This window comes from Biomphalaria glabrata, chromosome 3, assembly GCF_947242115.1.
Source record: "Biomphalaria glabrata chromosome 3, xgBioGlab47.1, whole genome shotgun sequence".
Taxonomy (NCBI): domain Eukaryota; kingdom Metazoa; phylum Mollusca; class Gastropoda; family Planorbidae; genus Biomphalaria; species Biomphalaria glabrata.
Window position 1 is genome coordinate 16,327,901 of NC_074713.1, and position 27,015 is coordinate 16,354,915.

The 27,015-nt window shown below is 34.5% G+C and overlaps 1 protein-coding gene across 1 annotated transcript; it reads left to right on the forward strand.

Moving 5' to 3' along the window:
* The first annotated feature begins 11,714 nt into the window (after positions 1-11,714).
* LOC106073602 (kelch-like protein 28) lies at positions 11,715-26,103 on the forward strand. The gene is made up of 3 exons (XM_056023681.1): positions 11,715-11,880; positions 16,571-16,812; positions 18,892-26,103. The coding sequence occupies exons 2-3, from the start codon at positions 16,606-16,608 to the stop codon at positions 20,560-20,562; spliced, it is 1,878 nt and encodes a 625-aa protein (XP_055879656.1). The 5' UTR covers positions 11,715-11,880; positions 16,571-16,605; the 3' UTR covers positions 20,563-26,103.
* Positions 26,104-27,015: the final 912 nt, after the last annotated feature.

The window sequence follows — 27,015 nt, forward strand, 5'->3', positions numbered from 1 at the left end:
AATTTTTCAGTTTATGGCTTAGCGTATTTCCCTATTCCTTTTTACAGGAATGCCAGTTTCTGAAAACAAAGGCGACTAAAACACACCAATTTATAAAAAGTGGATGTTAGAGTTGGGGAAATTAGGTCAAATCACGCAATTTATGGCTTTGCATGTTAGATCTGCTGTTTGTCGGCTTATTCTTGATGATCTAGTCAAGCGAACATCGTTTCAGCCCACGCAGTACCGCGCGCCTCAATTCGTTTTAGTCAAGTTACGCAATTTATGGCTTATGTTACTGCTTCAGGCGTATTCTAGTTCTACATCTAGTGCTTTTGATCAAGAGCTAGATCGTCTTTTCTCAGATCATTAATGATGTATGAAGTAGACCTAAATTTAATTAGATGAAGTCTAGATCTAGTAATAGTAGTAGGCCTATTGGATATTTAGAGATTAGACCATATCTATATAGATCTATCTAGCCTGATCCGATCGAGGTGCTGGGCCTAGATCTAGAAAAACAAAGTTTAAAATTATATACTCTATCTATACACTGAATAGTGATTATTAACCTATAGTCGTCCCTAAATAGGCCAAATATGGGAAAAAACAACATTAATTACAATGTTGAGCTCATTCAATGTAGTTATTGTAGTACACGATTATATTTAGTTTGAATCTAGAGTCACAACCTCGTACAACACTAGCAAATAGCTCTAACCTTAACCTAGACTTAAAGGTAGTCTGATTTAGATCTACTAGATCTAAATTTTTAAAAACAGGCAAAAATTAGACCCAGATCTACCAATTCTATATTATTATTAATATACGAAATATGGATTTTGTTACACTCTTACTTAAATAGTTCTATAAATCTATATGTAAAAATTGAATTTCCATTGATCTCACGAATAGAATCATTAGATAGTTAAGTTAGCAAGTTAATCTGTAACTGTAACAAAGTTTTAAATTGTGTTTAGACTATATATAAATAGAAGAGATTATAATCCTACTGGAAAAGGAGTTTTTTTAAATTTATTTTCTCTGGGAAGTGGAAAATAAGTTGTAGCATCAATATAATATTCAGTAATGCATATAGGCTACTGTTGATGTAGTTATATATGCAACTCATTTTATTAAATTTTAGTAACCCAATTATTGCCAGTTAATCACTGAACATATATATAAATATTTTTAAAATTTTTATTGTTATTAAAAAATGCAGAGCTTTTCATAATTTAAAGTGTTAAATAAATAAGGCTGGCAGTCGAGTCAAAAGATTAATGAGGAATGCAGTATTTTCCATGGCTACGCAGCCCTAGCTGGTGGTCAATTTAAATGTTCTTTACGACGTCTACGTCTTCCCTCGGCAGTGGATTTTCTTTTGGCCTCTAATATCTATTCCACCTTGCAATTTCTAATAAATAGCTATCATTCGAAGAATGAGATCCAATTCTTATTTTTTAAAAATGTAACCCCTTTACAGATCAAGTCATCATTGCAATGGACATTCAAAACTGCAATAACATAGAAATGATCAAAATTTCAATACGTTTCGAAACGCAGAAAGTTGTGTGGTTTGCGCTCCGAACTGTCTTCTCTGTGGTCTCAGGTTCAAACATTGACCACTGCCATTAACTAACATCCTGCTGGAGTTTTGGGCTATGACATAATAATATTAAATCGTGATTCGAAGCTTTGTCTAAACCTAGCAAGTGAAAAGGAACATACTAAAATAATGTTGTGTGTATAATGAAGAACTCTATTAAAATGTGATTTTGTATTTACATTTATTGGTATTTTTTATATAAAATAAAATTGTAGAATGTTTCTGTGATTTGTTTCACAATAGAAACAGGGAATATTAACTCTTCTTGTATTTCCAAAATGATGAAAGATCCATCTAGTAAACGTGTCTGTATGCCACATGTCATATGTTTTCTGTAAAATAGATTTTTAAAAATTTATTTATTAACGTTTATACTTAATTATGTATACATATATATAGAACTATATATATAGTGGTTATATATATATATATATATATATTATATGTTATACTGATTATCTGATCTAACATTAACATCTAACTCTTATTGTTCTTAATAATAATAATTTTAAATTACTCTGCTCTAGGTCTAGGCAATATAATATATCTAAGACCAGGGCCGGTCTTAAGCCACTGCAACCTATGCGGTCGCAGTGGACCCTGCACTTTCATAGGCCCCTCACTAATTCTATGTGTAATTGTTAAATTGCAATATATGTAGTGGAGTGGATATCTTTTTAGAAAACACCGGCCACCTCGATATCCACGTGACCCTTCACCCTAGATGGCACCTTGTGTCCGCGCATGACAAGGCAGACCAACGTGGGCACTGTCCATTCGACCGGCATCTCTTATCGCTGTAATGTCCGTATGTTACTGGACCTAAGTTGTCTCCACTCCCTTTTGTGCTTGGTTCTACACCATGTGTTCACGTATGGCTGCAGGTCTTTAATGTATAATAAACAGTTTTGAATCGCCCTACGAGTCGCCTTGTCCTTTAGTTTGTTCTGTGCCAAACCCACCACAGAAACTTGGTAGCACGAGTGGGGTCAGGAAGAGAGACTACACTGTGGGACCAGAAGTCGTCTCAGAATCTGCTTCCTGACAACCGAAACTAAGAAAGTGACAACCAGACGTAGATGTCAACAAGTAACAGTTAGTTTATTCCTGTTTCTGTACTTTCAAATATTTTCTATTTTTTGTTTTCTCCTTTTTGTTTCAGGGTAGTTAGATTTAGTTTAGTTTATTTTAATATAATTTGCTTATATTTTCTTAATTGTGATTTTACTTCGCTTGAACATTGTTTCTGTTGAGATAGATTTCGTTATTAGGTTACTATTATTGTTAGAGTTTCTTAAGACCTGCAGCCAGATGGAGGGAAATATGGTGGAACCTAGTTCAGTGAAGGGGAGAAACGTGGGTCCCATGTGCAGTGGAGGAGAGCCGGAGGGAATGGAACGTGTCACAAAGGGGATGTTGACTCGACTACAAGCTGAACTTGAGGCATTGAAGCTGGCCTCGCAGCGCCCTCATTACATCATAGAACCTGCTAGAAAAATTAGACATTTCAGTGGGGAAGGCAGAAATGATGAAGTTTCAATTGAAGATTTCGTCAGAGAAATAAGAGATCTATGGGAACTTCGACCTTACCTCTCGCCTCAAGAGAAGACAGCAACCATCATTGCGAATATAAGTGGTCCAGCTAGAGTAGAGGTAGATCTTCAGCCACCTCATATCAGAAGTGATCCAGAAGCTCTGCTCGATGCACTTACCTCTGCGTTTGAAGTAATCATACCGGTGCGAGAGGCAGAGATAACATTTCTGATGTCGCAGCAAAGAAGAAGTGAGTCACTGCTCGAATTCTCTCACCGACTATTTAAGGAGTTCACAACGGCCATAAGACAAGAAAAAAGAGAAGGAATAGATTGCTTCAAGGAGGAAAGATTGAGGGACCAATATGCCTATGGAGTCAGAGATCCAGAACTTCGCAGAGAGCTGTTTAGGTTCATAGTGCAACATCCCCAGATAAGTTTTCAAAGTCTACGAAACTATGCATTCAAGTTGGAGAACCAGAACAAAGATGCAGCTCGAGCCCAAGAGCAGTGGTCTGAGGTTCTCTTAGCAAAATTGGCCAAGTTAGAGAAGCAACTTGAAGAGATAAAGGGGTCAGGCTATAACATTCTGCTAAGTTCAACTAACGCTAACTCACTCTCTAGTCAACAACACCAGGGGTCTGGTTATAACAGTCTGCCAAGCTCAACTAACCCACTTTCTAGTCAACCACATAGTCAACGCAGACCAACACAAAGACACACGAAACATAGCAACCAAAACAGAATTCGACCAACAGCACCGCCGGGTCTTGTGTGGTTAAGGACGAAGAGAGGATTCTTCCCATACACTGATGATGGATCACCAGTCTGCACCCAGTGCTGGGAAGCTGGACATGTAAGGCGTCACTGTCAGCAATCACCACAACTCACAGCGGAGGTTCAATCTGTGAGCAACAGTGAACCCATTGTTTCACAGCCAACCCACCAAGTAGAACAACGAACCAATGAGCAACAAGCTGATGCAATGTACAATACAGATGCAAGTCACTCAATTCAAACATCGAGAAATAGAAACTTTAACTCTGGGCAGCCAAACAAGAACAAGCATAACAGAGTCCAGAGGCCAGATAGACAAAGAAGAAACTACAAGCATTTTAACCAGCCACAAAGACGATTTCGCTCACTGCTCCCTATCACACTTTCTACAGCTTCCCAGTCATTATGTTTAGAGAAAGACAGACCACTCTGTATGACCGATGGAACCAGCACGTTACAAACTGGAAAGATGTTTGTCGTCCCAGAAGACACTGACAAGAAACAGTTGTTTCGGTTTTCAGAAACCTACTAGGCTGAACGCCCCGGGACGGGTCGTTTCAAGCTAGGGGCTCTGTAGTGGAGTGGATATCTTTTTAGAAAACACCGGCCACCTCGATATCCACGTGACCCTTCACCCTAGATGGCACCTTGTGTCCGCGCATGACAAGGCAGACCAACGTGGGCACTGTCCATTCGACCGGCATCTCTTATCGCTGTAATGTCCGTATGTTACTGGACCTAAGTTGTCTCCACTCCCTTTTGTGCTTGGTTCTACACCATGTGTTCACGTATGGCTGCAGGTCTTTAATGTATAATAAACAGTTTTGAATCGCCCTACGAGTCGCCTTGTCCTTTAGTTTGTTCTGTGCCAAACCCACCACATATATATATATATATATATATACCGGTATATATAAAACCTGCCGTCCTCCTTTTTTTTTAACTGGCTGGTTATAACCTCTTGTTACTAATTAATGATATTAATATGTGTATAAATGTTTAAAAGAAGTGCAGAATTCATTTTCACAGGGTTCCCCCACCATTCTTAGATTAGGATTTCAGGAGATTTCCAAGAGTTTTCCAGGAGAAAATATTCGATTTCAGGAGCGGAAAAAACGCGAACTATATATTTAGTAATAAATATAAGAGTTACCATATAATATAGGCCTACATGTATAAAATTACAAGATCTCTCCTGAGCATTTCGTCTCCATGCCCGAAGCCCATTGCAATTGCTGTTGTAGATCTGTCTCCATACATCATCAATCCATCGCATTCAAGATCTGCCTTTGGGTCAATCAGCGTGTGTGTGTGTGTGTGGCGGGGGGGGGGGGGGGAGATCGAGTTGATGGTGATTAAGTTCACTGAACATAAGCTCTTAAAAAAAATAGTCGCAGTAACGAGAGTTTATGAAATGGAGAGTAAAACGACGTGGACTAGCCTATAGGGAGGTGGCGAGATAGAATTTTGTAGTTTCTTTCTTTTAAGAAAAAATTGATCGCAAGTTTCGTAGGCTATATAGACATCAGTTCCAAGCAGAAAAAGATGTGGAGCACGAGAAAAGTGAAAACAAATTTAGGCCTATGCCACAAGGAGGACAATAGTTATAATGCTTCATGGAAGAAGTTAGATGATAGAACTAATTGAAGCATAATTTCCTATATTTTAACATGCTATTTCGCTATTTTTTTACGGCCTTTCGCTCCTTATGACTCCCGCGAAAATTGCGTTCGCTGATTAGGTCCGACGTACCCCTACCGCAAGTTGACTTGAATTATAAATTTAATAGCTGATATGGAAAAAAGAGTCAAATTTAGTTTTATCGCCCAATAGCTGAGGAGTCCGCAGATGTTTTCATTTTTTTAAATAAGTTTAACTATTGCAGAGTTATAAATTCTAAACTAAAAACTGGCACAAAAGCGTTCGCCATTGGTCCTTTCCCATATAGATCTAGAATAAGCTAAGGTAACGTATAAATAACTAACTAACATGTAAATAGAATTCTATACTTACGTACACGCTAACAAATATGTTGGCCTATTGCTAGCTCTACTTTGCTTAGAGTAAACGCCATACTATAGCAAAACCCAAAGGAACGGCAGTGCCGATACAGTTTGTGGTCAGCGGCGTCGCAGGTTCTGCCAGAGTGTAGCACTGGGTGCTGCAAACTGCCTTAGGGTCGCCTGCTCCTGATTTTTCCTTTGAATACATCAGCTGCGTGGAGTTGGGGGGGAGGGGCTGTGTGTGGGCCACTGGCGGATCCAGAACTTTGGAGTGGGGGGGGCGATTTTTTTCCAAACCCTAACCCTAACGCCCAATAAACCCTAACCCTATGCAAAAACGTGCGTACAGCATATATATATATATATATATATATATATATATATATATATATATATATATATATATATATATATATTCGATATATGAGAATAAAATAAGACTGTTTCTCAATCTTCGGCGAAAAAAACAGAAAAAAAAAACATTCTTTCTCTTGCAAGCTTGGGGGTCTGGGAGAGCGCTGTAAGCTATTTCAGTGGGGTTCGGGGCGAAGCCCCGACGCCCAAAAGCGTTTTCTTGCATTTTTCTCTGCAGAAACGCATTCTTCTGACATCTACAGCTCATTATTTATCAGTGGGGTTCGGGGCGAAGCCCCGACGCCAAAAGCGTTTTCTTGATTTTTCACGGCTGAAACGCATTCTCCTGACATCTACAGCTCATTACTTATTAGTGGTGTTCGGGGCGAAGCCCCGACGCCAAAAGCGTTTTCTTGCATTTTTCACGGCTGAAACGCATGCTCCTGACATCTACAGCTCATTACTTATTAGTGGTGTTCGGGGCGATGCCCCGACGCCCAAAAGCGTTTTCTTGATTTTTCACGGCTGAAACGCCTTCTCCTGACATCTACAGCTCATTACTTATTAGTGGTTTTCGGGGCGAAGCCCCGACGCCAAAAGCGTTTTCTTGCATTTCTCACTGCAGAAACGCATTCTCCTGACATCTACAGCTCATTATTTATCAGTGGGGTTCGGGGCGAAGCCCCGACGCCAAAAGCGTTTTCTTGCATTTTTCACGGCTGAAACGCATGCTCCTGACATCTACAGCTCATTACTTATTAGTGGTGTTCGGGGCGATGCCCCGACGCCCAAAAGCGTTTTCTTGATTTTTCACGGCTGAAACGCCTTCTCCTGACATCTACAGCTCATTACTTATTAGTGGTTTTCGGGGCGAAGCCCCGACGCCAAAAGCGTTTTCTTGCATTTCTCACTGCAGAAACGCATTCTCCTGACATCTACAGCTTATTATTCATCAGTGAGGTTCGGGGCGAAGCCTCGACGCTAAAAGCGTTTTCTGGCATTCTTCACTGCAGTAACGCATTCTCGTGCCCTACAGCTCATTATTCATTCTATTATAAAGTGCCTTTTGAATAATGAGAAAAATATTCTAATATGAATTTATAATCATTGCATTGCAAATAAAACCTATTTGTTCTTTGAAAAGATTAGATACCCCACATATTTAGATTAAGGTTTTGAGGATCGCCGCCGAAAAAAAAAAAATTCGATTAATAATATTCAATAAAATTCTAGCATACATTGTGAGGTATAGTCCTAAATTTATTTAACTAGAAAAATATGAGATAGAGTAAAGGTTGGAAAAAGTCGACTAGGAAAAGATTATCTGGCTTTTGAACTCATCTCAACCGAGACTGTTATATTGAAAAATTTCGTTTGAATTATAACTTTTCCAAAGCAAAGTCTTTCTTAAAATAGTTATGATAAATTCATGTCAAATTACACAAACTCTGTCTGGAAAGGGCAAGGGCGGTAAAATGAAAACTATTCATTTTCGCTCCTTTTTATAATTTCTGCTATTGATTGCATTTTGCATTAAAGAATAGGGGTTGGGCGACTCGATATAAGAATTTACTTTATAGCATATATAAATTATATTAGTGACAGATTTTTTTTAATTTTGTAATTTCTTACTATAATACAAAAAGAAAAAGTATTGATTTGTCCGATATTCGACTAATTTTGTTCACATACTATGATTTCTCCATAAAAGCAGGACCGCCCCCCCCCCACTCAAAGGGTTTAGATAGGAAGGGCGGTGGAGGTATTCGCTCTTCCCCTTCCAATCGGCCAACAGGTGAACGAAATTATATAAAGACCGGTTAAAATACCAATAACAAGTTTTAATCATATAGATAATTGATTCTGTTAGCAAGCTGTGATTTCTACCAATAAATAGGACCGCCCCCCCCACTCGATAGTTTATGGTGGGGGGGGGGGGCGGATTGATGCCATCGCCCCTCCCGACCCTACCAAATCGGCCAAAATACTAGAAAGGGGGGGGGCGAAATAATCTAAAAATAGGTTGAAATATAAATAATTAGTATATATTATTAACATAAGTAATAAATTCGCATACAAATTGTGTGAATTCTATACTATAATTCGTCCGCCCCCCCCCCTTCGGGGGGGGGGGGTCGGCCGAGTGGGGGGGGGCGATCGCCCCTACCGCCCCCCCCCTGGATCCGCCAGTGGTGTGGGCGACATTGTTCCGACCATAGCTAATGCCCAGGCATTCATGTCATTTCCATGAGATGATCCATAGTCGGTACAAGTGCTCCTTCTTCCCCAGAGCCATCATTAGTGAATGGAACGGGTTGCCTGAATCAGCCAGGAAAACCAACGACTCAGCAATGTTATAGTCATTGATTGACACGCATGAATAGATTTACACATGAATGAAATGCGTATTATTATAATATTTTTTTAAAGTAACGTCTGTAATGGATATAAGATAAAAAGATAGATGTAGGCCTAAATAAGCCTTAGTTGATTTAGATCAGTGATGCTCAAAACTACGGTCCGTAAGACACTTCTGGCCCTTGGCGAAGCTATTCGGCCCATTGAAATTTCTGCTCACAGTCAATAATGAAACCCATAATCTTTTTGCATTCGCGTGGCCTGTATCCTATAGGCCTATATGGCCCACATGCCACTTAGATAGATAGATAGATAGATAGATAGATAGATAGATAGATAGATAGATAGATAGAGATAGATAGATAGATAGATAGATAGATAGATAGATGTATAATTATAAAGGTAGACGATATGAGACGTCTGCATTTTTTTAGCATGTCATCCATAGCTCAGACATGGTGACATACATAACGGGGAGGTAACAAAGAAATTGTCAAAGTACACGAAAATGTTCCTTTACCCAGTGTAAATATATTATATATATATATTATATATTTTTATATAAATGTACTATTTATCTTAAAATACTTTTAATTAATTATATAAAATAACTTTTTATTGTTATTATCTGATAACTAAAAGAATAATATTAATGAGCAATTATATTGTATATATTTTTAAAACTCTTTAAACTTCTTTTTATCCACAAAAACATAAAGTTGAAAATAACTTTGCAAAAATAGGTATAAGAATTTCAAAATTTGTGGTTTTTGTAAGTCATAAATACATCAATTGCTTTTAATAAAATTTATGGAAGCGCTTACATTGCGCAAACGCATCAACTCCTCATTTACATAAAACTAACAATTTAATAACATTTCATATTGTAGTATTCCATGTGTATTACTGTTGCATCATCACGCCATTGTCTTTATTATATTGTCTTAGGTTTAAATATGCTTGTTTTGATTTCATGTACCCTTGCAATGTATATACACCGTAAGTTAAAATAACCTCTTTTCATAGAATGTTCTTCTTTTTTATGTGTTTTAAAAACGAAAGCCTGTGCTACATTTTACATTACACAGACTCAAGTTTATGTTCTATGTACATAATTGTATAACATTATACTATTGCGCTCCATCATGGACATACGATGGCAAGACCGCACTACAAACAGCGATGTCCTTGTTAACGCCGGTATGGACAGTATAGAGGGACCCCCTATGGTCCGCCAGTTACGCTGGGTGGGGCACGTATTCCGTATGGGAGACGAACGTATGCCAAAGGCAGTCCTTTTTGGTGAGCCAAAAGGTGGTCGACGTAACAGAGGCGCCCCACGAAACGCTTCAAAGACCAGCTTAGGCGTCAACCTTCCTTGGCTGACATAGAAGAGAGCACCTGGTCGCATGCGGCCTCAGAACGAGACAGCTGGAGGTCACTCACGAAGGCCGCGGGATACACATTTGAGACCAAAAGAAAGCTCGCTGCCGAGGACAAACGCAGACGGCGAAAAGAAAATCTAAATCGACCACCTGCGGACAATGGTTATGCTTGCCCTGGATGTGGCAAAATATGTAAGTCACAGCTGGGGCTGCTCATCCACGGTAAATACTGCACTCCTCACTAATAGTCGGACTCAAAGACAAGCCTTATTATTATTATACTATTGTTGGAATTTTTTAAATTAGAAAAACAAAATAATGTATTGAAATAGGAATAGCAGATCATTTACAAAAATGTATAAATTTTTCGCAAAAATTGTGTAATTTCTCCACAGAAATACCAAACACCTTACACTCCACCGTCCTAAAGGATTAGGGTTGTTTGGGGGGGGGGGGCATCCTTAGTTACTGTGCTAATATGTTAATATTGCGTCATTGTTGTGCATGTTTTGTGAGAAAGTAGGATGTGGCGTAATAAAAAAATGATAGTCTTCAATGTCTACTTGTATAAACACTAAGTCTCTGTTATTATTAATGTTATTATTAATTAATGTCTACAGTAATTTATTTATTTATCTGTGACAACAGAACTGTTACTTTTCCCTTGTGCAATGAAAGTAACCATTTAATTATTTATATTTTTTGTTATTTATCCTAATTTTTTTTTAGCCTCTGCGTGGGCGCGCGCATGATGGAACTTTTACATTTTCTAAACATTTTTACTAGATTATGCCAAATGCTCAGTAAGTATGTATTTATAAATATAAAGCTAAAGTGAGTAAAAAAAATGAAAACTCCTTTGCACAGAGGCGTAGCTAGAGTGGGGGAGGGAGGCGGAGAATTTAAAAATCCATTTGAGACCCCACTTGAGGGGGGCCCCCAAATGAGTGTTTTTTTTTACATTAAATATTACGCAAATTGTAGCCCCCCCCCCCCCCCCAAAGAGGTCAAGCCTCCCCGTACCCCTAAATGATGGCAAATTCCTAGCTGCCTTTGCATTCCAACTTCCCTGACAGCACCCTTTTGCATCCTAATGTTATAGAAACGCTGCCCTTAGAGGTAAGGGTTAATTCTAATAGTAGCTAGCTATTTAGATAGTTTGTGGTACAAATATATTTAAATCCTTGCTTAAAATTACAATTTAAACATTATTTTAAATATTGTTGAAGATCTAATTAATATTTATCTACTAGTATCCTGTTTGTAGGCCTTTTCGTGGTGGTAAATGTACCTTACAATATTTGAATTGTCTCATCTTATAAATTATAGACACAAAATATTTGCGTCATATGCGTATTCAAGTGTTAATGCATGGTTAATCTATTCATACAAATTACAGAATTAAAATATGCTAAGTCATTGCTTTTCCTGGCTGATTCAGGCAACCTGCACCAGACATTAATCATCTAATAGGCTACTAATGTCACTACGGAAAAAAGAGCACTTGTATAAATTTGTCTTAGCATATTTTTTTTTTTGTTGTCTTTCTGAGTATTTTATTAGTATTGATGTAAGTGCTAATTTCTATGTGTGATTTGTGTATGAAGAAAAAAAAAAGTCCACAATCATTGGATTGGGATTAACTTGGACCAAGGCAGGCTAGCAGGGAGAAACGTCTAAACCTTTTATTATTGAGTAGTCTCCTCTGATTTGATGTCTACCGGAAGTTATGGTCGTTCAGCAAAGCTAACCGAAGCAAAGAAAAAGGTAAAATAAAGGGAGAACACTAGACTAGTCTAAAAGAGATGCCAATTGTAGAAAACTTCGATGACTCATATTTTAGCTGATGCATCTGATTACAGTAAACAACATGGGCAGAGCAGGTAGATACTAGATGATACTAGACTAGATATCTATTTAATCTATCTAAATCTAGCCAGATCTAGATCTACGTAATCATTTATGGCTGCTAATGCCTACTAATGGCTAATGGGTCATAATTTTCCTCCCAATTTATTTAATAATATAAGACAGTCTAGTTATTATATAAATTAATAAATAGATTAAAGGTAGTAGAGTCTATATTTGAATTTGAGACATTTTCATTTTGTTATGGAGGGTTGGAGTAATTCTATTGTTACTTGTAATTGTCTCTCTGAGTAACTCATAGATCTACAAATACTTTTTGTAACACACTGCAGTAAGGCAGTGTTGAAATTAAGTTGATAGAAGTTTAACTCAATAAGTCAATAATATGATTAAGGTAGAGGAGGCTCTTAATACTCTTATAGTTTGAACACCCCATTGAATTCTCCTTTTTGAACGGGTTGCTTTTTTTTGTTTGTAATTCATTTGTTTTTATGTTAGGAGCTAAAAACGATGTTTCGGGACAGTGCATATCCAATTTTAGATAAGTTCCGGTAATTTTGTTCTGTTTTTCCAAAGCAGATGGCAGTTATTTAGATTCTCGGTAACCATGTATGTTAAGCTGTTGTTTTAACCTCCCCCGGCAATTCATACCCATATAAGGGATGAAGGCTATATCATGAGCCTGTTTGATCGTAGGCTGATGGGCATATCAAAATAAGCTTCCAAACATCTTTAGAAAGACATTCCAATCACATTTTTACCGTTAGCTGTTAAATAAAATTAAAAAAGTGGGTGTCCAAACAAATAATAATGAATTCAGCTAATTCTCCTTTTTGAACACAGCAAAATCGTATTATGAAATATTATTGGGATTAATAAATCTATGATTTTTTCAATGAATAAACAAGACCTAGATAGAGTTATCTAGAATATATAACTTATGAATGAAAGAAAAAGTGTGGGCTGCTAATTTGAAGCCAGAGACCATGCCCACTGCATGTGATCACGCAAGATAAGCTGGCGGTGAGGAGAGGTATACACTCAGGGAGTAGTGTCACAAACTATCCAAAAGGCAGTGGAGGGAAGGGGGAGAGAGTCATGAAAAGAATTATAAGCATCTATGGGAGGGAGGGGATGTTAAGGTTTCACAAAACGAACATCCAAATTATGAAAACAAGAAGAGGGTCCTTGGATGGGAGTTAAAAGAAAGACAGAGAGAAAATACAAGTAGCCTAGTAGAAAATATCATGTTTATTAAATTAAAATAATTAATTTATAGCTCTATAATCTATATAAATTTATTTCTGTCTGTTATAAACTATATACGATATATATATATATATAATATATATATATATATATATATATATATATTATATACATATATATATATATAGAGAGAGAGTATATGAGGAAATAGACTATAAATACATATTGCAAAAGTGAATCTATTTCTTTTACTACAATCTAAATAATTTTTAAGTAACACAGATATAATTTATTAGCAATTACATAGTGGTGTTCAACACCGGTGCTCACTGTTCAACTAAAGGAGAAAGCCCAAAAACTGCGTTCAAAATAGGAGCATGAGGTGACCCAATTTATTTTAAAATAAAATCTTGACTATGGGTGGTAATACAAAGGAACACAGCTATTTTTATAGTCCTTTAGTTGCAGAATAAGAATCTGCTTTCAGTTTTTTTTGTAAGTTAAACCTTCACCAAATAAAAAAATAAAATAAAAAATTGACCTAGTTCCCGAAAGTCGGTGTTCAGTTATAAGAATCTACCATAGATCTATAATAATCTATATAATCCACCAATTATTAGAATCTATATTCTATTACTAGATCTAGACTATTACATATTAAATGATATTACATTTTACATCAAATAAAAATAATGATTAATGTGTGTAAATAAATTTAGTGATGGGCAAAAGTTAACTAAAAAGTTAGAAACTTTTAGTGTAACTAAAAAAAATTAGTTAAGGCCATTGTTTAACTAGAAAAAAAAGTTTAGTTAAAATCGTAGTTTAATTAATTTTTTTTTAGTTACTAACTAAAAAGTTTAATTAAAATTTGTAAAACTTTTCAACATGTGGTTGAAACGCACTCCCTGTTTTCTGGTCATGTGATATCAATAACTTTGATAATAAAAAAAATGATGCAGTTAACAACTAGATCTATTTAGACAGTCTGCATTTGAAGAGGGTAAAGTATGATCCTGGTAGAAGTTATGGGAGTAAATATTTGCACTTGAAAGTAGCAGGTATTATAAAATGTTTGCCAAAAGCTTCTATGCAGTATTATGAATGAGGTTGTTCCTAATTTTTTTGTGAGCCGTGTGAAGGTGTTTAATTTCTGTTTCTAGTGGGAATCTGATTAGTGAGTTAGGTCAATATTTAGTGGTTTTAATCAATTTATTTGCGGCAAACAATATTTTTTTTTAACTGCAGGAACATCAAGTACACCCTTTTATTGTCTTAAGACTTATTATTGAGATCTATTAAGTCTAAATCAACAGCTAGGCCTATATAGATCTAAAAGCATAAGGGTAACCAACTCTAGAAAAAAAAATTTTAATCCACACCCTCTCTGACCCTAAAGTAAATAGACTGTGTCCAACTGATTTTAACAACCTGGTCAGCTAGACATACACATGACCACATGTAGACCTAGTGTACTGTAAGTATGTAGTCGATAATACTGTAAGACTACCCTGAATTAAGCGTTATGCAATAGTGTTTGCTTAATGTGGAGAGGTCAGACAAAAAAAATAACACACTGGCCTGGCTAGTCAAGCATGTTCGTAGATATATCTTTACACTAAAATAGTTATACACCCTCCCAGCCCAGAAAGTAAATAGACAGTGTGTCAGACTGATTTTAACAACCTGGCCACATAGACGTACACGTGTAGTGTTAGTTATATTTTTAGTGGTCAGACAAGAAAATAGTTAAGCATGTATTTTACACTATAAAATAGTTATACAGGTCAAATGTATTAAAAACTCCAACGATTTCGTTTCTATTTCTTTGGATACTAGATCTAAATTTGAAATTCTAAATATATGTTATTTAATGAGATGTTAAACTTTACCAGTATAAGTAAGATTTTCCATTGTATAATAAGTTAATATAATTTAAAAAAAAAAAAAGAGTACCATTATTTTCTAAAGGTTTTAATTCAAGGCAAAAATACAAGCACACATATTTATTTAGACATTTTATTTTATTGTGCATTAACGTTTATGTAAGAAACATTTTCCTTAATACTGATTTTATTATAGATAAATATTACTAGAATGTTAAAAGAATAAGATTGAACCGTAGGCATACAGTCGGATGATTATATCTATATAGGTCTAGTTCAATATATTTTAATTAACTTTCTTTAGTTTAGTTTAACTATCTTTTGAAATTCATGATAAACTAATAGTTTAACTACTTTATTTTAGTTGAAAACTAGTTTTAGTTTAACTTTTAAAAGTTAGTTTAGTTCCCATCACTAAATAAATTATATAGATCTACCTATCAAAATAATTATGTAATTAAGTAGATTGGCTGATAGAATGATGACATGATTAATAGTACTAGTGAATTATTCTATTTATAGTTTCCCATAAAAAAAAATTCTAGAGATACTAATCTAATTATTTTTAACCCTTCCTCTAAATATCCTTTGGGAATTTTTTTTTCTGATGGCCATTATAATTGTTTACACAAGATTTCAAGGCCTCGACCCCACAGTTTCTTTGAAGTTTCTCTTGATGACCAGAATGTTTCAAGTAAACTATCTTTTTTAAACTAGTGAAACAGTTTACTGAAACTGATATACAGATGAGTGCGAATTAAATCTTAGGATAATGTTGTTGAAAATCTAAATCTTTAGATAATCTTGTTTAAAAACCATTGAAACATAAATGGTTCTCTCTAACTCTCTAGTGTTACATTGCAGTAACATCAGTTAGAAATTTTGAATGGTGATTATATATTTTTTAGTCTAGAATGTTTAGATAAATGTACCATAGATAGAGTTTGTTCAGCCATTAAAAATAGCAAAACACTAATAGCTGAGAAAATGACCCCATAAAATAAAAAAAAAGTCACTTTTCTAAATAAGAGGCAACACAAAAAGGGTCCCATTAATGTAGTTTAAATTGTAGGCTGTACGGGACAACCACATTTAAATCAATGTTAATGACTTACAACAACAGACCTTGTAAAATGTCTTCATTCTTCTTCTTCTTCTTCTAGTCAGCTTTATTGCTGCTGAGCTGTGAGATCTTTTGCAGACTGTGCCAAGGAAAAAAAGTGTGCTGTTTTCTTCAGTTGTTCAGCACTGCTGTACAGGGTGTTGGTTATGTTGGGCTGTAGTGGAAGTAGGGTCTGCCTAAGGTGGATTAGGGAGGGGCATTCATAGAGGATATGGTTTACTGTTTCAAAGGGGTGGGCACAGTGTCTGCAAAGGAGGAGTTGTGTGGAGTTTATTTTGTTCAAGTGGTAATTTAATAGTGGTGTGTGTCCTGTTCTAAGTTGGAAGATTGTAGATTGTTCTTTGTGGGGGAGGAAAAAATGTCTTCATAAGACCAGACAATAGATTCGAAAAGCTTAGAAGTTACAACCTATACTTTAGGAATCTTTTGAGCTTAATAATCTAAACTTATAAACTTAACAGATTTTCCATGCTTGCTTTCATTTAGCGACTGAGATTAATGAGTAGTCTTGAGTGGTCACAATGGAGCGCACTACACTAGAGTGTGGAGAACACCAGACAGAGCTACTGGAGGCTTTGAAAGGTATGTTTGAGGAAGGCCAACTAGTGGATGTCACAATGTGCATTCAAGATCATCGAATTCCATGCCACAAGGCTGTGTTAGCTGCAGCTAGCCCCTATTTTAAGGCTATGTTCACATCAAACCTTCATGAATCTAGGCAGCAAGAGGTCAGTAGAAACTTTTTATGATAATTGTGAAATTTTATAACATAAGGCAATAAGAAAGGCATATGTATGTATATATTTATGTCCTGAAAAAAAAACGTAGTGTATGTTTAATGACCCTCACACAACCGCAGGGCTCTAAAAATAGACAAAAAGTACCTAATTGTATCGCTTTTAAAGAACAAAACTTTTAACAACTTGGGTAAACCCGTTTTCACAGTACTTTTCTTTGATTTGATATGAATATGGCTGAATGGGTAAACCCATTTTCACACTCTACTTTTATTTTCATGAGAAAATAAAAAAAAAAATGTGAAGGGAATGTTACATAACTTGTTTGTTTTACATGTATGGGATGTTCCTAACTGACCAGGCAGCCATACTCATTGAAACCTTTAGCTGTTTTTAAAATGCTTCTTTTTATTGTGGCAATTCTAAAAACAATATTTCATACTAAATCCCAGGTAACTTGCATCACCTAAAATACTTTTTTTACCTTTACCTATCCCTTAGTCTGTTGGACCGTTGAGGCACCAGGCAAGATTTGTCGACCGTCTTTCTCCATTCCTCCCTTTTTTTTGCCTTGTTCAGAACCTCTCTCAATGGCAGGCCTGTCCATTCTTTAATGTTGTCCTCCCATCGCTTTTTCTGTCTGCCTCTTCTTCTTTTCCCTGGCACTGTTCCCTGAAGAAAGGTCTTTGCGAGCCCCGTAGATCTTGTAATGTGGCCAAAGGTTTTAAGCTTTTGTTTTTTCACAATAGTAAGCAAGTCGTCATGGGCTCCGATCGCTACAGTAACCCTGTCTCTGATTTCTTGGTTTGTGATGCGGTCTTTGAATGTGATGCCTAGGATCCTTCTGTAGCATCTCAATTCCATTGCTAGGATCCTCCTCTCAAGCTCTGCATTCAACGTCCACGACTCACAAGCATATAAAAATGTGGCCATGACCAGAGAGCGCATCAGTCTAATTTTGGTGCCGAGGGCTAAGCCCTTATCTTTCCATATTATTTTAAGTTTTGAAAGGGCTGCTGTGGACTGTGCTATTCGGGCCAATAATTCGGGTTTTGTTCCCTCATCTGAGACAATAGCTCCGAGGTATTTGAAGCTGTTAACACTAGTTAGCTTTTCACCTCAAATACTTTACTTGAAGATAAAAAAGTAAAGTAAAAACTGTTTGACAATTTATTTTTAAAAATTATAAAAAATAAACAAACATATATTGTATTTATGCAAAAAAAATCCAGAACTTATTTTTAATGCTTTGATCAGAAAGAAATTTTTTAAATCTGCTAAGTGAGCTCAAGACATTTGCTTTCTGATCTTACTCTTGTAGATATATTCACTGTATAATTCAGAAAAAGAAAGAATTTTTGTTACTTTTCTCATTTTTCTAGTATTTATTGTGGTTTTTTAAAAAAAGGAATGTCAAAATGAATTAAATAATAAAGAAATATTTAATGGTTAAATTTTGATGCAACATTTTTTTCCCTATTCCAATCTTTTTTTTTTCTCTGAAGTTATATTGGTTTGCATACACATATTGCAAAGGAAATTAGAAATTAAATTATTAATAATTCTAGCATATAAGCATTTTTAAAAGATAATCAGCACTACGGTGTAACCAAGCAAAACAAAAACAAACAAATATACCATTTGAATAATTTATATAGATATAAATTTGCAGGAAAATTAATCATTGAAGTTCATGATGCGTGATAAATGATGTCAAACTTTATTTAGAATTGCAGGATTGAATCTGAAATGTTTTTGATATTGGTTTCAAGAAAGTTTCTTGTTTGATTTTAATTGCTTAACTGGGTTCTTATCATGAAAAATTATTGAAAAAAACTTTTCTTTTTTTTTTTTTTTTAAATTTGAGTATAATTACCTTGTTTATTTTTAAAGGTGGCTAATATATTCTTTGTTTTTATCTGTTGAAGTAGGATGTTGCATATTTTTTGTTTTTTATTACACTATTCTAACATTGTAATTTTTTGTTTTTTACTACACTATTCTAACATTGTAATTTTTTGTTTTTTACTACACTATTCTAACATTGTAATTTTTTGTTTTTTACTTTAGGTTTGGCTTAGGGAGACAGATCCTGATGCTGTGCGATTACTAATTGGATTTGCGTACTCAGGCAAACTAGAGATAACTTCAGCTAATGCACAGAGTCTGCTGTCAACTGCTTCCTTGCTTCAGATGTCTGCTGTCCAGAAGGCCTGTGCCAAGTTCATGGAGACTCAGCTTGATGAGGCTAACTGTGTGGGCATCCAGTGCTTTGCCTCTGTACACAACTGTGAAGAGCTGTGCACCAAGGCTAAGGAATTCATAGAGAAGAACTTTACTTCTGTTTGCAAAACTGAGGAGTTCTTAGACTTACCATTGGATAAGGTTGTGGATATTGTTTCCTCTGATGAACTTAATGTGGAGAAAGAAGAAACTGTGTATGAAGCGATAGTAACATGGGTGACACATGATTTAAAAAACCGGCGGCAGCATCTTGGGGAGCTCATGTTACATCTTAGATTTCCTCTAGTGAGTGTTAAATTCCTTATGGATGTTGTTTATCAAAACTCCATGCTTCTGGAGACAGAGAAAGGAAGGGTTCTGATTCGGAACATTCGTATGTTCTTGGAAAACCCAGAAAAAGTGTACAGCGCAAGTAACACAAAAGACCCATTCCCCTTGCGTTCTGGCATGATCCAGCCTGAGCACTGCATCCTGTTGGTAGGAGGGATTGATCAGAATAAACCCTCTGCAATAAACTGTTACAACCCTCTTACCCGTGAAGCTTTCTTCATGGCAACATTCCCTGAGTGTGAGGAGCGTTCAAGGTATTACTGTGTGGAGGACCCCGCTGTCATAGTGACGGAGGACAATTCGATTTATGCAGCTGGTGGTAATTATATTTATCATGCAAATTACGGAGAGTCTCCTTCTGATGAGGATTCTGTTTCATTTGATGATTTTGAAGATGAAGAGTCTGTGCGAAAAGATGTTTATTTCTATGACAATGATCATAACAAGTGGATAGCAAAAGCTCCAATGTTGTTTCCTAAATCTAATTTTACATTAGCATCTGTGGACAATAAAATTTACAGTTTTGGGGGTCTTACATTAAACCAGCATCCTACAGAGATAGTGGAGAGCTACGATATTGATAAAAATCAATGGAATTATGTTGGAATGATGCCAACGACGCTGGTTGATCTAAGTTCTGTTGTCTTTCGTGGAGAGATATACCTTCTTGGAGGAAGAACTGGGGTGGGGGCTCACAATATTGTCATGAAGTTTGACCCGCGAAAAAATGAATGGACCTCCCTGGCTGGGATGCCCACACCAAGGTTTAATTTTGGTGCCTGTGTCATTGATAATGAGATCTTGGTTGCTGGTGGTCAGATATATTCGCATTCCACCAACACTATCCGAAGGGATGCCATGAGATCCTGTGAAATTTACAATGTTGAAGCCAACCAGTGGCGGCAAGGCCCTGAACTCACTGAGGAGATGTACAACGTTGGCCTCATGCATGTCAATGGCTGCGTATATGCCATGGGGACCTCTGAGTACCAGCGGTCTCCTTTTAGAATCTACCGCTACAATGTTGTGTGTAGATTGGATCTCAGTAGGAAAAGGTGGGAGCAAGTGGAATCTGATCTGTGTGATATTCGCAGCTATGCTTCTGTGGCTGCCAAATTGTATACCAGGAAGTTGTCTCAGGTGTTTCGACCTGAGGTTGATACTTGATATATAAGGTGCACTTATCACTCTATTATATTATATTCCTTCAAAATTCAAAACCTTTCAAAACTTTGATTCAATGCAACTTTTACTATTTGGATGTGTTAATATTTTTAAATACCAAAATTAATGCTATTCATTTTACAGTATTCTGTTGCACTGTAACATTTAATAAGTTGTATTAAACAAAAGGATTCAGTGATAAACTGGTAAATATGAATAATGAAGATAATATGAAGAAGTTATGAATAATTCACTCCTTTATTTCATAAGTTTCATGTCAAATTGTAAGAGAAAGAAGTGAAATCTTCATATAATTTTACTTTAATTGTGATTTAATTAATAGTTTTTTTTACTTTATTGTTTATTATAAAGTTGTGTTAAATAATTATAATAATATTTTAATCACTGGTAAATTTGTGATATCTAGATAATATTCAGTATTATTTCAATTTATAATTATTTAAATGAAGGTATTTATCATAATGAAAAAAAATTTTCTCATTGAAATTTTAATGAACAATAAACTAATTAATTATGATATTTCTTTTTATTTTAATCAGGATTAGTATGATAAAAATACATTTAATTATTTCAGTAAATAGATTTTGTAAAAAAAAATAATTTCACAATTAACAAGCAAGATCTACCAAGTAAGCAAGAAACAAACAATTAGAACATTTCATGAGAGCCAATATTGAAAACTAGAGAGGCTTAAGTTTTCCTGCATTTTTAAAGAAAGTGAAATGACAACCATTAAGCCATATTTACCTTTAAACTGGTTATTAAGATACTTCAAGTTTTTTTTTGCTTTCTAATTTAATAACATGCTTACTTTTGACTTTAAAAAATTACATATAAATCTTATTGTTTTTTCAGCACAGTAGTCTATATAGAACAGTATTTGTCCTCTATGTGTGTCATGAATTTCAGATTTTTGTCAAAGTGCTGAGAAATCAAGGATGAAACTTTTAGTAAGCCCTTGGAATGAATCTTGACTCGGCACTATTTATTTAAATTTTGTTTGTTTAGATTTGAAAGCCAAAGAATCAAAATCTTTTATTCTAAATATATATATTATATTTTATTGACAAGGATATTAAAATCCATTTAGTCAAAGTCAAACACACTTTATGAAGAGAGTTTAACATTGTCTCCATTGGTTTATTTATATACATCTTTTGTTAGTCAGTATTATATACTGCCATGCCCTAAGTCAGGCAAAAAATTGGATGGCAAAGTGTAGGGCAAGAAACTGACTGCAGAATCTAGCTGCTTCTGATAAATGAGAGATTAAGAAGATTGAAGGCTTATTCTTACAAGATAGAAAGGATAACTCGGAATGGAAATCCTGCTCATACTCTATCTAAAGAATAAGTAGAATAAAGAATAAGTAGAATGGCAGTTTCACCTGTTGATTGAGGTTGAGATTTAAGCAGGGCATCAGGTTGGTTTTGTTCATGACATTCCATGTTCAAACTTTGAATCCCATGAATAAATCTTTAATATACAAAGCAGCTTACCAATTCAATAGCTTTGATATGTAGTGCAATAGAACCAATATGCATCAATAAGCTTTTTATATTCTGTTTTATAGAATATTTCTTTTTTTTTTCAGCATGTATTCTAATTTAAATATATATATACAGGGCTTTTTTTGTGACGGGGCATACTGGCACCTTTTTGAACAAATTATTACTTTTCTTGTATTTTAACATTATTAATTTTTAGTAGTTAAAAGTTAGGCAATCAACTACTGAGTACCGGCACCCAATCACTGAGTACCGGCACCTTTTTTTTTTTTTTTTTCAAAAAAAAAAGCACTGTATATATATTTATTTATTTTCCATATTTAGAAATTTTATTGAAATATTTTGTGAAGTTATACCTCAACTATTTATGTTTGTCTGACATGAGTTTTATTTTACAATAGTTATTGTGAATATTTAAGCAAAAAAAAAAATTATGTTTTTGATATTTACATGAATTTAAAAAAAAAAAAAAGAAGTTATTCTAGAATGTACTTCAAATACATGTAGATAGCTTCTTGTATTATTTTCTTTGATTATAATATTATATTATATGCAAGAAAGATTTTACAAAGAGCAGCCTTTTTGTTATACATTTCAAAGTTAGAATTTTTTTTTCATCCATGTTTGAATAGTGTCATATCATTACAAAGTAGCCTAATTTGCTTGTGGTTTTGTTCCTGTAGTGTGCAGGCAAATGCTGTTTTCAACATAAATTGAATGTTTTTTCTTTGAAAAAATATAGTACAATTACTTTAGACTAGTTGTTTTTTTTAATTTAAGTTCCACAATGGTACAACTATATATTTTAGTCTAATTGACTAGTGTAAATATCAGTCATTTACTATTTTACAGGGTTTTTTACATTTTCTTTGTGTGTCTTGTTGACTTTTTCTTGAATAGCTTCATTGCCCTTAAATTGGCTTTTACAGCACACAAACTTTATTGCATATATTATACATTATTTTTAATTTATTTTTAATGTATAACTATTTTATTTTCTTTATTTCAATAAAAGTTTTTGTGACACTTTTTTTTTATTATTAAAAATTATGAAAAAAATTAAAAAGCTCTTAACAAAAATTAAACGTTTACATTTTATTTCTGATTTGTATATTACAAGCTGTAAGTAAGTTGTTTTTAATTCGACTTAGCCTTTCTGGTTTGATGGTTTGTGCATCCACCTCAAATTGTTCTATTTGAAAGCTTAATTTTTTTGATAAACAGTTTAAAAAAAATTGTCTAGAGTATTTCAACATGTTTTAAAAATCTGTGTTACTTGGGCTTGCTATTGTATGTCTGCTTTATAGATGTTTTAATAAACTGGTTGAATTTTTTTTTAAAATATTTTAAACTAAGGGAATATAGATTAAAATATGATCATTAGATTTTATCAGAATCTCACAATATCAATAGAAAATGTGCAGTTACTATTTGACTGTACACAAAGAATGGATACATTTCATTTCAAAACAAAAAATATTGAAATTTTATGTGACTTTTTTTATGCTCTTGTTCTATTCTATGTTTTCTTGAGCAATATAGCTTGGTTTTGAAGGTAGAGCCATAAAGCTGTAAATAATCACAATGCAATAGACTGAATGTGTGCAAGTGTGACCTCTGGGTTTAATCTTTGGCCACTCACTTGATGCAATGATTAAACTTACAACTACACAGATTTTCTTGGCATATAATTAATTTGTGGCATAACATTCTCCAACTTAAATTGGGTGTGATGCTAGAATTTAGAATTGATATAAGTCAGATGCATTCCCAGATTTCCATGTTCTTATTTTGAAATGAATGCTGTCAAAACAACCATATGAAGATTATATTTATCATGATAAAAGCGAATTTAGATTTGAATGTTGTGTTGATTTAATGATGATCAGTTTATGACAAATTACTACGCCTTACACATCACAAGTCCTTGTTTTTTTTTTATTGCTTTTTTTTTTAGAAACAATATTTTGTGTTGTATGATATTTTTGACGACAATGCCTTGAAGCTATGTTTTGAAAGCATCACACTGTAAGCAGAGTTTAACTATTGCCACTTACATATTGCTTTTATTGGCTTGCTGTGATTATTTACCTAATTATTTGGTCACTTTTGATAATTAAGTGTTTTTTTTTGTTTATATTCCTATTGTAATGTTGCTAATTTTTATTTTTTTTAAAATAAATTTTTGATTGTTTCATTAATTAAAGAGTTTAAAAAAAAGTTTTTGACAGGTGCTTTTGTTTTTTGAAGGGAGATCAGAGTCTGAAGTTTTGAAATATTTTTAAATTGCTTCTCCACATATTTGTTACTTTGACATGGATCCTACAGATCTTAGATTTGTAAGGAAATAATTTGTAAGTAATGAAAAACCTGCACAAAAGTGTGCAAAGAACTTACTGGCAAAATTTAAAGAAATTTTGGCACTTGCCACTTTGTATTGAAAGTTACCAGCCCATAGTAGTTATTACAAGCCTGGATATTTAAACTATAGTTATATTGCTTGTTTTCAAGCTCAAAGATGAAAGACAAGTTCACATGGCTATGCAGTCCTAGCTAGGATCTTTATATTTGCCACATCCCGTGGAAACAAAACTGTTGTCTGCAGGTGCAGGATTCTAGTTCTTTTTTTTACCTCCTAGCAATACCTTGAAATTTTATTTTATTAAATATACAATTTATAAATCTTTTACCAACTGGTCAATCACTTCTCTATATTCTTCATCTTTATGCTGTTAATTTTTAAAAGTCGAGTCTAAATCTTTCTCATTTGTTTGGGACATCATCCCAATGTTCCCATTTGTGTAATATAATTATTGTAATTTTTAAAACTTAATTTTTTTTTTGTCTGACCTTCTATATCACATTGGATTTGTTTTACTCTTTATATAATTCTCTCCCTTCCTTTTTTTTTCTTTTTCTCTACAAAATTGAAATCACAAACCTATATAGATATAGTGAGAGAGACTAGACTAGGCTTGGTTGTAATCAATGGCACATTGTCTTCAGTTTGGAAGATGAATGTTCAAATTAGTGTGTCTATTTTTTAAAAATACATTTATCCAATATAAAACAAAATGTCTATACTTGATGTAGGTGTTAAAATCTAGGTGTTGAGAACTTGGTCTAGACATTACACTGTTGTTGAAAATGACTTTAACTTAAACAAATTATCCCTTGTACTGTTTAAATCATGTGGCACAGCATTGAAAGTCTGAGAGCACATTCGGCTCATTTTCCTATTAGATTTTGACTAAACTCTAGGCTAGATTAATTTATTATTTCCTCAGAAATCGCACTAAAAATATAATGACTTCATAAAATTTGTTGAATTTATAAAAACTCCTTTTTGATGTAGGATCTGAATCAGAACTATGGGAATTGTGTTGTATTTAGATTCACTAAACCAAAGATAATTTTCTATGGGGTGAAGAGCCAGTTCACAGAATCTCTAATGGCCATTATGTTTTCCACTATCAAGTTAAACATTTAGATAGCTCACTAAAGTGAATGAATCAACATTGTCTCCCTGGCTGCCATTATGTTTTCCCACTATCAAGTTAAACATTTAGATAGCTCACTAAAATGAATGAATCAACATTGTCTCCCTGGCTAGTCTATATATTTCTATGTTAGTTGTTGAAATTACTTTCTTGTGACACCACTGAATAGCGTTGATGCATGGGACTCTCTTTAGTTTGTCTTTGTTCCTAGAGCTATTACTTTATGCTCCATTTGGTTGTTAGTTTTTGTTTGTCAAAGTAGAAAGTAACGAAAATGTTATTTTGGTAGACAACAAAATTCTGATACTGTCAGTCGATCTTGATTAAGTCTGCTTGTGATAGGATCTTACACTTAAGTAATGTTAGCCAATAGAAAATTGAAACGATGTTAGCCAACAGAAGTCACATAGTATTTTATGTTAGTTTCATAACATGTACACTTTGGTTTGCCAGTTTGTGTGCAGCGAACTTTTGATTTGATCCAAGTGCTATTAAAATAGCTCAAATATCACATCTTCACATTGTCTGTCTTACTTTTTTCTTGTATTGTATTATGTATAATTCGTTGACATTTTTTTTTTTTAATTTGACTTTTTTTTTTTGGACTATCGGCGGAAAAAAAAATCCAGACTAGAGTTGTGAACTATTTAGAAGAACTAGGAATCAACAGGCTACTCTCCAGGCTACAGTATAACTGAGAAAAACATTTGTATCACTTTCTCCCTTGTTAAGTATATCTCCAGGATTTTAGAACTAGTGGACTAGGCTGGGACTGTTATAGTTTATACTGAATGTCAAGAACTAGTGGACTAGGCTGGGACTGTTATAGTTTATACTGAATGTCAAGAACTAGTGGACTAGGCTGGGACTGTTATAGTTTATACTGAATGTCAAGAACTAGTGGACTAGGCTGGGACTGTTATAGTTTATACTGAATGTCAAGAACTAGTGGACTAGGCTGGGACTGTTATAGTTTATACTGAATGTCAAGAACTAGTGGACTAGGCTGGGACTGTTATAGTTTATACTGAATGTCAAGAACTAGTGGACTAGGCTGGGACTGTTATAGTTTATACTGAATGTCAAGAACTAGTGGACTAGGCTATCTGGGACTGTTATAGTTTATACTGAATGTCAAGAAAGAACAAACAAAAATAAAAAAATGTAAATACTTAAAAAGAAATTTAGTTTGGATCAGTCATGGAATTAAATTTGTAATAGATCTAGACTAACAATAATAAATCTCAGCGCTTATTTTTACCAATTGTTTTTGGTTAGCTCAATTTCACGGCTTTAGCTTTCTCTCTGCGCTATGATCTTATCACTTGGACCAGTTAGGAAAGGGGTGGGGAAGGGAGATCTGGGGGAATATTAACGTGATCGCTTTTTAAATGCCTTTATAAAAAACACACAAAAAAAAGTTGAAC

Coding starts and splice junctions, on each gene's coding strand:
- LOC106073602 (XM_056023681.1), top strand. CDS start 16,606: ATGGAGCGCACTACACTAGAGTGTGGAGAACACCAGACAGAGCTACTG. Junction 16,813..18,891: donor ATGAATCTAGGCAGCAAGAG/GTCAGTAGAAAC, acceptor TTTTTACTTTAG/GTTTGGCTTAGGGAGACAGA.